Below are 14821 nucleotides of genomic sequence, written 5' to 3'. Positions count from 1 at the left end.
AAAAGAAAAAAAAGCAAGGGTGTGGGGAGAGGTGAGGTGAGGGTGGAGAATGAACAGGGGCCTGGTGGGCTGAGGTAAAGATTTGTCTTTACAGAGGACACGGGCAGGACATGGTGGACCAAGAAAAGTCATTTCGAATGGTGCAAGAACACTCCTTCCAAACTGAGCTAGCAGGATGTCAGTAGGTATTTGATGTGGGAAGAGAGAGCAAACCTTTCAGTTTGGCTAGGCCTAAGAGTACTGAGAAAAGCAAAAGAAAGTAAAGAAAGATTTTGAGAGGAGCAATTGTGGAGGAGATTTGGGCATGGTCCAGGGGGTTAGGATCATCAGGGTAAGCCCAGAGCCTTGTGGAAGAAGCTCTTAAAGATTTGGGCTAGAAACCAGATTCTTCCCTTATCTTGTGCTGATTATTGAAATAAGGCAAAACAATCTGCCACAGTTAACACCTTTCTGCTCTAGGGGTGTTTCCTATGCCTGAGCCACAGTACTTTATATTTATGTGATTTTTGTGTTTTTCTGTGTCATTTTAATGTCCTGAAGTTCCTTCTAGATTGGCAATGCATCCCATGTTCCACTTAGTAAATATTACCACTTTTTATGTTTTGGGCAACATTTTAACATTTATCACTGAATCTTTATTTCCTTTTTGCGTCGTTTATTTTTGCAAAAGTAGTGATGACACTCATCACTTAATGCCTATAAAATTATGAATACATTTGGTCATAATAAGAATTGTCCCTGAAGTGTGTAAGCAGCTATTGGTGTGTGTGTGTGTGTGTGTGTGTGTGTGTGTGTGTGTGTGTGTGTGTGTATGCTTATGATAACGGTGCTTACATCATCTCAATAACCAGGGGCCCTGGGGACTCACGCTCAGAGATGGAACAGTTGGTTTAAATTAGGTTTCCATGTGAAATATGGTACCGCTATTTTTTTCCTAACATTGTGGGAAAGTATATGGAAAATGATTTGATTGATAGGAAATAAATCTGGGTGCATGATCAGGATTAAGGCACAAACCAAGTGGTGGTCTCTGCCTGCTGTGAAGCAGGCCCCTCCATGGGGAAGTGAGTTAACCCTTTCCTGACATTAGCCAGGATGGAGTAAGTAACTTAGATGAACACTAATGTCCAAGTACCAAAGTAACAGCAGCAGCAAAAGAGAGATTTAAACAGATGATTTGGAGGCTGCATATCATAAATGGGGGATGTAGATGTGGATAATTATTAAATATTATACTCCAGTCTGTGAAGTAGAAAAAATGAATCACGTTAGAATGACTTTAAGCCCAGAGCTGGAGAAAATTAGAGTTCATGTATATACATGAGGCATTTAGTGGGTGGTTAATAATGCAACCTCCGGACTACTACCACTCAATTCAGATCCATGCTTTGCCATCTATTGGTTGAGGACTGACTCTTAGGATTGTTGTGAAGAATAAATGAGGTAACATAGGTAAGGTGCTTAGAATGGTCTGTGGCGCATAGTAAGTGCTATGTATTTGCTCTTGTCACTGTCTTGTCATTTGAGGAGCATGATAGATAACACATTTGTGAAAGATTGTTCCAAAATATTTTACTGTACTTTTTCACTTGATATTATGTATTTTACTACTCGATAAATGTCTTTTTATGGGCTAATGCATTGATTGTATTTAATCTTTGTGTCTACCAATCAAATATATTTAAATCTAAATTATCTTTAGGCCTTATTTTTGTATAGTTTTATGGAATTGGATAGATCAAGGGGGATTTTATGACTTGCCCTTTTCAGCCTCCTTATTTTAAAGGAGAAGATGAAGAGATATAGAGAGATTAAGCAACTTTCCCAGAATCCCGTATCAAAGCAGTAGTGGAGCTAGAGTTTCACTTCTGATCTCTCGGCTGAGTCCTTCATGCCCTAATACCAAATTGTTTCTTTTTAAAAAGCCAAGAAGGTTTTTTGTGAAAAAATATTTGTCAAGCCCAGGACATACTTTTAGTGAATGCCCTTTCTGCATTTCACAGGTGAGCTCCTGGGTGACATGGCTGATCCTCACAGCAGGCTCCATGGAGGAGAAGCGGGAGGTCTTCTCATACTTGGTGCATGTGGCCAAATGCTGCTGGAACATGGGCAACTACAACGCCGTCATGGAGTTCTTGGCTGGCCTGAGGTATGGTCAGTAAGGAATATGGTTATCTGGGCACAGTTTCCTCTTACCAGCTGAATGGCACTGAGTTAATTGCCCCGGGAGCCACGTTTACCCAAGCCAGGCAATTGGTAGTGATTATTTTGGGAGATTTATTACCCTCTTCCAGTGCCACAAGCCCTGTCCCTTAAAGATGCTATAGAATTCAGCCCCTGTGGGCCAGTCACGATCGTACATGATCATGCTCTTGGCCAGACTGAGTGAAATTATCTGTTTGCATAACCCCATCAACCCTATCACCGACCCCTCTCTTCCTCTCCCTGCACCATAAACCCCGCTGTTATATCTCTCTTCCAGGCTGCACCTTGTGAATTCCCCATCACTGTAAGCTCCTGACCACCACCTGCCCTTAGTAATAACAGTGGCTGACATTGACAATTGGCATCCAGTAATGTTAGTTCTCATTGTTATTGTCTGCATTGGGCTAAGCACATTCCCTACATTATATACAACCTTTAATTCTCAAAACAGTTTTTTGAGGTAGGTACTATTATTATTCTCACAATATATAAAAGAGGAAACTAAAATTAAGAGAAGTTAAGCCATTCATGCAACGATACTGGAATGGCTGGGAAGACAGGCAACCTTGGTTTCCGAGCCCATGATCTTGACCACTATCATATCCTGCTCTTATCCATCAAGCTAATAACAAAATTGCCATCCTATCCATAAAGTCTCCCACCTTGTTCTTGTTCAGCCTCAGTCACCTGGCATAAAGTGACAGCCCTCATTCACATGGGAGGCACCATAGTGTGTGAGGAAGAAGGGCATGAGTGGTCAAGTCAGACTAACAGGGAATCAAGTCCTGGTTCCCCCACGGAATAGCTATGTAATCTAAGCAAGTTACTTGACCTCATTGAGCCTCAGTCTCTTCATCTGCAAAATGGGAATACTAAAAGGCACCTACCTCTTTAGATAGGAATCAGTGAGATAATATAAAGCAGTTAGTACATGTACGTGGCACATAGTAACTACATTCCACAGAGAGAAGCTGTTGTTGTTATTGATTCCTGAGATTCACCATCCCAGTGAGGGTTCTTACTGCAAATGAATCTTCATAAGATCATCAAGGTTTTTCTGTGATTCTTCAGGTCCTTACGTGGGGGTTCTGGGTTGGGGGAGGAGATGAAAATTCCCAGAGTCAGAAATTTTTTTTGTCCTTTTCAACTTTTTAAACTAAGAATAAACTCAGATGATCAAATCATTGGCATTTAAAATGGTTATACAAATGCACCAGGCGTGGCTCAAATAAGGAAAAAAATAGAAAAAATACTTGGAAAACAGGAGACTATATCCAGATGATTTTTATTCTGTTTGTGATAAATTTTCTACAAGGAACTTATGTTATGTTTCTTTTTAAAAAAGAATGATCAGGGCCGGCCCGGTGGCGCACTGGAGAGTGCGCCGCTTGGGAGCGTGTCGGCGCTCCTGCCGAGGGTTCGGATCCCATGTGGAGACCGGTTCCCGCTCACTGGCTGAGCGCGGTGCGGGCGCAACACTGAGGGTTGCAAGCCCATTGCCGGTCCCCGGTACGGGCGCGACACCGAGGGCTGCAATCCCGTTACCGGTCAGTAAAAAAGACAAAAAGGAAAAAAAAAAAAAGAATGATCATATGATAAAATGGTTCCATTTTAATGATGCTTATCATTCTGTGTTTGACTGGCAAGTTTGTGCTGGCTGTTGGCTGGTGACCTCATTTTCCATCCCCATGGATGTGACTGTCCTCACAGCATGGTGGCTGGCTCCTTCCAAAGTGAACAAGAGAGTGAGGCAGAAGCTGCCATGCTTTTCATGTCCTAGCCTCAGAGGTCGCTATCACGTCCACCATGTTGTACTTGTCACATAGGACCAGCACTGATTCACTGTGGGTGGGACCTACCCAAAGCCATAAACTAGGAGGTATGGATCACTGGAGGCCATCGTGGCAGCAACATAGCATGTCTAGATTCTCTTGACACAAGAAAGGCCTCAGACTGACCTGGAGGCCTAGAGTGAATTTGACTTTCAGATTCATCTTTGAATTCAAAATCCAAGAAGGCCACAGAGCCAGGTACCATTCTCTTAGACAAGCAATAACATCAAACCAGGCTAGACCTCAACACCAATCCCTGTGCATTCTGTCTGACACCCCAGACCCACTGTAACCAGTTTCACGTTCCTATGTTTGGCTTAAAACTAAACTGATCTGTACAGATAGACGGGCAAAAGTACCAGGTATGATAGCCATTTTGTTGGAACAGTGTCTACAGGAGATAAGTTGCCAGATGTTCTTATGATGGAGGGTTGTGGAGGCAAAGTTTGTGTGTGCACTTCTAGGCATGAAAGTGTGTAGATTTCAAGTAATTTAACTACATCAGGATAACTAGAGGCTTTTTATTTTTTATTTTTTTAAGCAATTGAATAGGAAGAAGGAGGATCCTTGTTAAATGACTCTGGTTTTCTACAGACGTTGTATGTTTTGCTTCTACTGAATTCTCAGCTCTTTTAAGGAAACAATTAGAAGCACAAAGATTTGCAGTCAAAGACATTTACTCAGTCATGGTCTGAATTTAAAATAATCCAAATGAACAGCAATAGGAAAATAGTTAAAGGAAATAATATGATATATCCAGATAATTGAATATAATTTATCCATCAAAAACAATGTTTATGAAAAATTTTTACATCATTGAAAGACTAACATATAAATAAAATTATATGGGTACAAAGCTGTCTATACTTAATAACTTCAGCAATGTTTACACACCCAGACAGATACAAACAAAATAAGTACTGGAAGAAAATATACCTAATGTTTTCTGTGTATGATAGAATTATAGCTGGTTTTTCTATATTTCTGGTATTTTCTATATAATCATGAAAAGAAATGAAGTTTTCAAAATAGTGTCAATTTTCAATCTAACAAAATAAATTGATCTTTGCTGAGATTTTCCCTTTGCTCCCAAGTGTACCGTGACTACTCTTACTCACACGAAGAGAGATCATTACATAATGAGAACCATGTCTCATTCATTCATTCACTCACTCCCCGCCCCCCCAAAAAAAGGATTTTTTTTAGCCTTATAAAAATTCAATTGCAGGACAAGCTAGACTTAGTGGGGTGAAATCAGAAAACAATTTTATTTTTCTAATTTCACTGCTTTTCAAACATGCCCAACTGACTCTCCCTCCCCTGACCCTGGATTATACATTGGAAGATCCTGTAGCTTATCCTGTCACTTTTGTGGTTAATAAGCAGTCTCATTCTCCTACACTCATGAATATGAATGAATCTCAGAAACATAATATTGTATTAAAAAGAGCAGGTTGCCTAAGAGTACCTACAGTGTGATGCCATTTAGGTAAAGTTTTAAAGTACACAATTCTATAACTTGCTTAGTGCTATATACACATGTTGGAAAAGGATAAAGAATTACAAGGGAAAGAGAACCCCAAAGTCCCAGTCGTGGCCTCTTCTGGTGAGGGAGAGTAGGGGTGTGCTCCTGGAGGGATCCTCTGGGGCCTCAACCACATTACTGAAGTTTGATTTTTTAACTGAGAGCTTGGCACATGGATGTTTGTCATGTTGCATTTCTTTATGTCTTTTGGATGTCTTATATGTTACATAATGATTTTTTAATCTGGTCTGATCTAAATCATAATTTCAATTTCTCATTCAATTTATAGTTTCTTCTCTTCCTTGCATTTCTCAGCCCCACCAGTCTCAGAAACTGGCAGTAGGGTGAGAAGACATGGTTTATCTTTTTTCTTCCTTTTCCTTCAACTCAGAGTCAGAAAGAGACAGGAAAGGAGAGATGAAAGTAAAGGGGATAAATGGAGCAAAAGGTCTGACTTGACAGGGACAGTCGTAACCTGGTCTTGGTGCCCTCATAGAGACTCCCCTATGCTGTAGGGACCTCCCACTGCACCATTACTTGGGAAATGCAGTGCACCCTAGTCAGCCGCTCAGTCCCCACTGTCCAAGGTCTAGCTCTGGAGGTCCTGCCCTCACAGGCTTTTTCTGTGAGAATCACCTCACTTGGCAGGCAGGCCTTTCAAGATAGCTCAGATCCATCCTCCTTCCACAGCATCCACTTCTGACTCGCAGGAAACACTTAGCACTTTGCCCTCCCAACTCTGCAAATGCAGGACATGTCCACTGGAAACTTCTCTCTCACTTTGTCATCAGGCAGCTCTAGCCAGCCTCTCATCTTTAGGCAAGAGTCACACACTAATCCATGTGATGGACACACTGCCCAGGACACAGGTCAGCACCTCCATGGAGTTCACTTGAAGCCCCCTTGGGGTGATTTTCCTTCTCACATATAGCCTTCCCATAACTTTCTCCAAAGAAATATTCCTGACCCGTCTGCTCAGATCCAGTTCCTCCGTGTGGACCAAAGGAGGTTGAGAGACCACTGAGGGCAGAGCAGTTGAGGAACCCCCTTGTGACAACCTGACACCTCTCTTTACGAGGTGGGACACAATGTCACCTGTTGTTCTCAGCAGCAATTTCCAAATAGGAAAAATCCCATTTAACATCCTGTTATGCAAATCATACTTTAATACAAGGTATCCCAAAATAGGCTGGTGACTTAATGTTAAAGACGGCTTCAGTGAAAAGCAATTCCACCAAAGAGGCCCAAACAATAGGCTTCATAAAGATCACTGCGGGACTGGCTTAAGAATAATACTTAAAAGCTCAAGAGGAGTGGATGGGCAGGTTTTCTGCAGGCAGTCCTCCATAAATATTTGTACAAACCATGTTACCCACTATGTTTCTCTTTTGGCTGTAGCTGCCAGAAAAGCTGAAACCTGCCTTCAGTGCCCATCTTCCACAATTCCCTCATTCCGTATGCTTGTTTTTGTTTGAATCTGTCCTATTTAATTTTGTGTTTCAATTTACAAAAGTGATGTTCATATCATTTGAGGAAGTAAGTGAAGATGGCAATCTTAAATAAATATTAACGGGTAAAGAACACTTTGAAGTTAAAACGAATGAATTTGTATGGAATTTAGGCTATTTACTATAAACTATATTCCTTCTCCTTCAGTCTAAAAAATGTCATTTACTTGCAACAGGTCAAGAAAAGTTTTAAAAATGTGGCAGTTTATGGCTCAGTCTGACATCGAGACCATGCGGAGCCTGAAGGATGCCATGGCTCAGCACGAGTCCTCCTGGGAGTACAGAAAGGCAGTGACCCGTGCCCTGCATGTCCCCGGCTGCAAGGTGGTTCCCTTCTGTGGGGTGTTTCTCAAGGAGCTCTGTGAAGTTCTTGATGGAACCTCTGGCCTCCTGAAGCTTTGCCCACGGTACAATTCCCAAGAGGAAACTTTAGAGGTGAGGCTTTTCAGAACCATCCTGATTAGGGCAGTCATTGTTGCCACCTGTCTCCTCAGGCCCTGTCGTCACCGAAGCAAGAAGAGATCGCTTATTGAACGTGGGTTAATAGTGTTTATGTTGTTTCTGTCTTTTCTCACCAAAGCAAGAAGTTATTGAACTTGGGTTAATAGTGTTTATGTTGTTTCTGGGTAGCAAGTAGTTTCTTGAAAGTTGTGGAGAAGAGAACGCCAGCCAGCACTGTTTAAGGCTTAATGTTGTTAAGTTAGGTTTAATGTGACAATGTGTAAGTACAAGTGGAAAAGGGAGGTGGTTTCTGATTTTTGTTAAAAGGTTGACAGGTTTTTCTTATTGAGTGGGAATGTTTTGGTGCAGGGGATGGAGAGTCAAGTGAGAGTAGTAGCTTTTCCAAATCCGTGGAAGACGCTGGGGAAGCTTTTGCCTCATCCAAAGATAAGCTGCAGGTTCCTGATCCCAGCTGTCTTGTTCCTGACTCCTGAAATGAAGAGGATGCGGTGAGCTTGGACTCAGGGCATTGAGCATTGGAGAGAAGGGAGCACTGAGAAAGTGGAAGGAAAAAAACAAGGAAACTACCTCTGAGCTGTTTAGAGTGAAAGAAGGGACTAAAATGGAAAGAGCCGTATGGAGATTTTGAGGAGTCCCTTACATGGAAGTCCCAAACCTAAATCTAGGGTCATTCTCACCATGATGATAGAACCTGCTACTGACATTTCTCACAACCCGCTGACCACCACACACACCCCTTCTCAGCGGGAATAAGAAGACTGTCCTCAAACTTCAGCCTCTTCTGTGTCCCTGGGAACAAAGGCATCACCTGGTGTCTGGGAGAGCCCCTGACAGGTGCAGGCAACATCACCGGCTTGCATCTCTCTGGTTTACGTGCTGGGATGTGAGTGCAAGGCATGGAGGAGAAGGCTTAAAGGCAGCCTCACAAGCTACGCTCAGAGGAAACTGCACAGCTCTTGGCCCAGCTTCAGCTGTCACCTCTGATGGGAGAAGCTTCCTGATCAAGAATACAGACAATAAGAGCTTAAAAGCCACTAGGAGCCACTGTGTTCCTGTAGGGTACGTGGGCAACCAAACAAAACATCACCTTGTCTCAGTGTTTTCCTTGGGCCCCAGTCATTTTATCTGGTTCCAGAGACTAGTATACTTTTTTCGTGGTTTTTCTCAATTCTCAGTGCAAGGATAAAATAACCCTGCCCTTCCTCTGTGAAGTAGCTAATCTTCTCCCCAGGGAGCCCTGAAATAATATTGCTTTTTGTGTTTTAAATTCGAAGTGGAGTGTTGATTCCTAGAGGGACTAAAGTTGTCTCAGTGGAAACAAGAGTGAGTTTTGATATTTCATGTGGTGAAATGAAAAAAATGTTTTTCCTGGAGGTTCTTGTTTTCTTTCCAATAAAATAGGCACAAATGCTGTTATTTATTACTATTATGATTTAGTTTCCTTAGCCAAGTAGGTTATTCAGATGTGTTATATTAAGTTGCAATAGCAAAGTCTCAATATATTTTTCTGTAGTTTGTAGCAGATTACAGGGGACAAGATAATTTCTTACAACGAGTGGGACAAAATGGCTTGAAGAATCCAGAGAAGGAGTCCACCGTTAACAGCATCTTTCAGATCATCAGGAGCTGCAGTCGAAGTCTGGAGACAGAGGAGGAGGACAGCCCCAGTGAAGGAAACAGCTCTAGGAAAAATTCATGGAAGGAGAAAACCCGATGGCAGTAAGTTTTACATTTTAAAACAGAGGGTGCTCATTTCTTTTTTCCTGTTGATTGGTCTTTTTCCTACTTCAGTTTGGTTTCACATGGACGTCTAATGAAAACCCACCACTTTTATCCTTAAGCCTTGCTTTCTTATCTTCAAGCATTGCCAGTTCTGAATTAAAATTTACCTTTCTCATTTCACTGCTTTGTTTTATAATTACTGCTCATAATTTAACTCCTTGCCATCTGCCATGCCTTTTTTAAGAAAAAACAACATAGGTTATCCTGCCATTTCTAAACATAAGCAAATTAAATTTTAGAATTAGAGCCATGGTCTTTTATTTGTTTCATAATTTCTGTAACAGTGGTTTTTATTAATCCCTGGGTGGGCTACTGGGGTGGGTATTAAAATATTTTTAAAACAAATATACGGATTCAGTAGGTCTGGGGTAATACCCAGAAATCAGTACTTTTAGCAGCTCCCCCCAAACTCTGGGTGATTTTGAGTCAGAGGGTTCAAGGATCTCACTTTGAGAATCACTGCTCGGTGAAGTGTTTTAAAGTTAGCCCTTCTCTTACAAGGCCTCTGCAGCTTTGTAATTGTTCATGTGTTCTAACTGCTTTTTATCAGCGGGCATTGCAGTCTAACCAGACATGCTTATCCACAACCAAATGGAAAGTACAGAAATCAGTGGTCTCAGGGCATCCCTCTCATTTCTTTAAGGCATTTTATTCATGGTCAAGCCTTACTTCAAATGGCAGAACCTGGCTCAGGTTTTAGAGCATCCGAAACTATTAGGCCTACTGACTTTGATATCTTTGCCGTGGAAGGTCTTATTTGTAGTCAGTACTCATGAGTCATGCATTGCAATTGTCTGGGAGTCCTTATATGTGTGTGAGTATGTTTGTAAGACATCGATGTGTGTTTTGCAGATCCTTTCCTGGTTGTGTGTGTTTGCGCACACGCACATGCACACATGGGAAGGATGACAGTGTTTTTAGAAAATTTCTTTGGAGTTGTAGTGCAAGATCCGTAGAATCAGTTGTGAACACAGAAATGAACATCTTGTGTCTGAATCCCTAATGCTATTATGTTTTAACAAAGTGAATCTAAATTCCATATTTCTCCAGAATCTTTGGGCTTTCTTCCAAACCCCACTTCCTACCTTATTTCCTCATAGAGGACCAGTGCTCATAGATTAACTGTTACACTGCTCTTATAATGTCTCAGGCCTAAAGTTCAAATGTCTCACAGGTATCTTCTACCAAATCTTTTGTTGTTGTTGTTGTTGTTGTTTTAAGTTTATCTCAAATCGGGAATCATTTGAAAGTTGTCTCACGAACAACTAACAGGTTGCTGACATTAGTGGCAGTCTATAGAGAGAGAGGAAACCCTCTACAGATAAGCGTGTCTGCACAGGAAGCATCTCATAGCCATTTAAGTCTTTAATCTCTATCTATCTCCACCTACTATTTCTCTATACTGTTATCAATTTATATATCTACCTCTTTCCACAAAAGATTTTGTAGATACCTATAAGAATAAATATGAATAATTGAGGATATTAAGGAAAAGGAAAATAAAAATAGAAAAAAATAAAACATGCAAAAATGTACACTATGCAGTCTGTACAGTGACTATTTTGTTCTGAGATTCTAGTGGCAAAAAGAAAGAGGGAATCACAATTCAAGTTTCACAGTATTCATGAGAAAAGTCAAACAGATGTTTGGAAGAAACATGCCTTTTCCTTACACTGAGATCTGCTGAAATTCCTTCCTTAAATCCTACTATTAAGAATACATCATTTAGGAATAGATAAAATAATGAATTTTATATGGTTCTTTTTTTATAGCTAACTTCATTTGTGGTTATATGTGCATTATTTAAAGATATCAACCTTTTCTTTTTGGTGGCTGATCAAACCCTGGACCTTGGTATTATCAGCACCACATTCTAACCAACTGAGCTAACTGGCCAAGCTAGAGATATCAACCTTTGTAAAACACCCTCCGGAGGGCTACCTTTGATTGAGAGAGACCTAGACGCTGAGCTTTCCTTTTCCCATCCTTTCCTTCCTCTGGGGTTTTTTCAAGTGATAAATTTCTTGCATCATTCCATTACCCGTTATGAATTTTTTATTTCCAATTTTCTTCTTATTCCCTTGTTCTCTTTCTAATAATTCTGTCATCTGCATCCTAAGAACATTTCTCTTCCCGTTTCCCTACAGTAAGCACTTTTAGAAGGTAGAAAAAAACCCCACAAAAATGCAAATACTTCTCTTACAAAACTTGTGAAGTCTGTTTGGAATTCTCACTTTGAAACTTCTGTACCTCAATACCACTAAAAGTTTCCTTGCCTCAAGTCACTGCTACTCTGAAAGGAACCACTGATCACACAAGATAGGGTATAGGGGAGTTTAATAAAACTCACTGGAACCAGATCAGCAAGCCCTGTTTCCATGACCGTCTGCTGGAACTTGGGAATCCATTCCTGATTTAGAGCCCTACCTAAAAGTGTCCAGGATTGTGTATGGCAAAGGTATTTGCAGATCCCAAAGCCCTGAGGAACTGTACTTTGTTGATCTGACTGAAACAAAGACTCTACAAACAATAACCTCCAGCCCATGTGCATGTGGGAGCCAATGACCCTGTGAAAATTACAGCAAAGAAAGAAGGGACAATCTCATGATCCTTAGGTTCCCCAACCTGCAGGGTGCTCTTACAGTTCTCAAACCTCTCAGCTACACCTGCCAGAAAATCCTCTAGAAGCAGTCACAGAAACCCCAGAAAGTGATCATGAAAAGTTCAAGTCCTCAGCAGGAAAAGAATAAGATTGAGAGAATCTCAAAACATCAGTGGGAGGTTAGGGTCCACTTGTGTAACTTCTATACAGATGAAGAAGTGATGCCCAGAGAGCCAAAGGCAAGGGCCTAAGTAATATAGCAGAGCTGGGGCATGGGCTTGACCATGTGTTCAGTCACAGGGCAGGAGCCCCTGTCCAGCAATGTTTTAGGCATTTCTCTTTATGTAGAAAAACACTTAGCTTTGTTTTTTTGTGTTTTTTGTTTGTTTGTTTTAATTTTTTTTCATTGTACATGTTTATGGGGTACACTGTATTGTTTCAATACACGTGTATATTGTACAACAATCTAATCAGAATAGTTAGTATATCTACCACCTAAACATTTATCATTTCTTTGTGGTTATAACAATCAAGATCCTCTTTTCTGGCTGACTTGTAATATGCAATATGATATTATTAGCTATTGTCACCCTAGAGCCCCAGAACTTATTCTGCCTGTCTAACTGTAACTTTTTGTAACTTTGTCCTGGTCTACCACCCTTTCCCTGGCTCCGCTCCCCATTCACTTACTCTGCCTCTGGTAACCACTATTCTAACTCTATTTCTCTCTCTTTTTAATTTATTTTTCTTAATTGATCCATGATAATTGCATATATTTATGGAGTACAATATGATAATCGGGTACATTCATACTGTGTGCAATGATCATATCAGGGTGCTTAGTGTGTCCATCACCTCAAACATTTGCCCCTTCTTTGTGTTAGGAACATTCCTATTGACTAGCTATTCAAAGGTACACAGTACTGTGTTGTTAACTGTAGTCTCCCTATGTTATTATAGAACCCTAGATCCCGTTCTTCCTACCTCTCTAAAATTTTGTATTCACTGACCACCCTGTGCCTTCCTCCCCTTTCCCTCACCAGTCTCTAGTACCCACTATTCCACTCTCTATTTCTATGAGATCAACTTTTTCAGCTCCCACATATCAGTGAGAACATGTGATATTTATCTCTCTGCACCTGCCTTATTTTACTTAACATAATTTTCTTCAAGCTTATCCATGTTGCTGCAAATGGTAAAATTTCGTTCTTTTTTTAATGGCTGAGATGTATTCCATTGTGTATATACACAACATTTTCTTTATCCAGTCATCTATGGAAGGACATTTAAGTTGGTTCCAACTCTTGGCTATTGTAAATAGAGCTGCGATAGACATGGGAGGTAGTTCAGGTGTTCCTTCGACTTATTGATTTCCATTCCTTTGGATATATGCCTGGTAGTGGGATTGCTGGGCCATATGATAGTTCTATCTGGAGTTGTTTGAGAAGTCTCCATACTGTTTTCCATAGTGGCTGTACTAATTTACATTTCCACCAACACTGTATGAGGGTTCCCCTTTCTCTGCATTCTTGCCAGCATTTGTTATTTTCTGTCTTTTTGATAATAGCCATTCTAACTGGGGTGAAATGATACCTCATTGTGGTTTTAATTTGCATTTCTCTGATGATTAGCAATGTTGAGCATTTTTTTCATATGCTTGTTGGCCATTTGTATATCTTCTTTCAAAAAATGTATATTCAGTTTCTTTGCCCATTTTTTAATAATCACATTATTTTTTTGCTATTGAGTTGTTTGAGTTCTTTGTATACTCTGGATATTAATCCCTTGTGGGATGCATAGTTTGCAAATATTTTCTCCCATTCTGTAGGCTGTCTTTTCACTCTGTTGATTGTTTCCTTTGTTGTGCAGAAGTTTTTTAGTTTGATATAATCCCGTTTGTTAATTTTTGCTTTTGTTTCCTGCCCTGTACTTCTGAAGAATTATTCATAAAGTATTTGCCCAGACCTATGTCCTGAAGTTTTTACCTTATGTTTTCTTCTAGAGGTTTTATAGCTACATTTAAGTCTTTAATCCATTTTGAGTTGGTTTTGGCATATGTTGAGAGATAGGGGTCTAGTTTCATTCTTCTGCATATAGATCTCCAATTTTCCCAGCACCATTTATTGAAGAGACTGTCCTTTCTCCAGTGTATATTCTTGGCTCCTTTGTCAAAAATCAGTTGGCTGTTGTTATGTGGATTTATTTCTGAATTCTCTATTCTGTTCCATTGGTCTGTGTGTTTGTTTTTGTACTGGTACCATGCTGTTTTGATTACTATAGCTTTGTATTATATTTTGAAGTTAGGGAATGTGATGCCCCCCACTTTATTCTTATTGCTCAGGACTGCTTTGGCTATTTGGGGTCTCTAGTTCCATATAAATTTTTGAATTGTTTTCTTCTATTTCTGTGAATTATGCCATTAGTAGTTTGATGGGGATTGCATTGAATCTACAGGTTTCTTTGGATAATATGGTCATTTTGACAACATTGATTCTTCCAATCCATGAACATGGGATGTTTGTCCATTTTTTGGTGTCTTCTTTAATTTCTTTAGTCAGTGTTTTATAGTTTTCATTGTAGAAATCTTTCACCACCTTGGTTAAATTTATTCCTAGTATTTTTTGTTGCTGTTGTAAATGGGATAGCTTTCTTGCTTTCTTTTTCTGCTAGTTCATTGTTGGTGTATGGAAATGCTACTGATTTTTACATGTTGATTTTGTATCCTGAAACTTTACTGAATTTATCAGGTCTTGGAGTTTTTTGGTATAGTCTTTAGGTTTGTCTATATGTAAAATCATGTCATCTGCAAACAGGGACAACTTGACTTCCTCCTTTCTCATTTGGATGCCCTTTATGTCTTTCTATTGCCTAATTGCTCTGGCTAGGACTTATAGTACTATGTTGA

The 14821-nt window shown here is 40.1% G+C and overlaps 1 protein-coding gene across 1 annotated transcript in view; it reads left to right on the top strand.

Annotated features, from left to right (window-relative positions):
• Positions 1 to 9255, top strand: part of LOC103597914 (1-phosphatidylinositol 4,5-bisphosphate phosphodiesterase epsilon-1-like) — a gene marked incomplete at its 3' end in the record, with an annotated part of 140943 nt that extends 131688 nt beyond the window's left edge. The window contains 3 exon segments of the mRNA XM_008581794.1: positions 2004 to 2149; positions 7247 to 7505; positions 9046 to 9255. Coding sequence (XP_008580016.1) covers positions 2004 to 2149; positions 7247 to 7505; positions 9046 to 9255 — 615 coding nt within the window.
• Between the last annotated feature and the right edge of the window lie 5566 nt (positions 9256 to 14821).

This window comes from Galeopterus variegatus, unplaced genomic scaffold, assembly GCF_000696425.1.
Source record: "Galeopterus variegatus unplaced genomic scaffold, G_variegatus-3.0.2 Scaffold2467, whole genome shotgun sequence".
Lineage (NCBI taxonomy): Eukaryota > Metazoa > Chordata > Mammalia > Dermoptera > Cynocephalidae > Galeopterus > Galeopterus variegatus.
The sequence above is the reverse complement of the archived record's forward strand: the minus strand, read 5'-3'. Positions and strand labels throughout refer to the sequence as shown.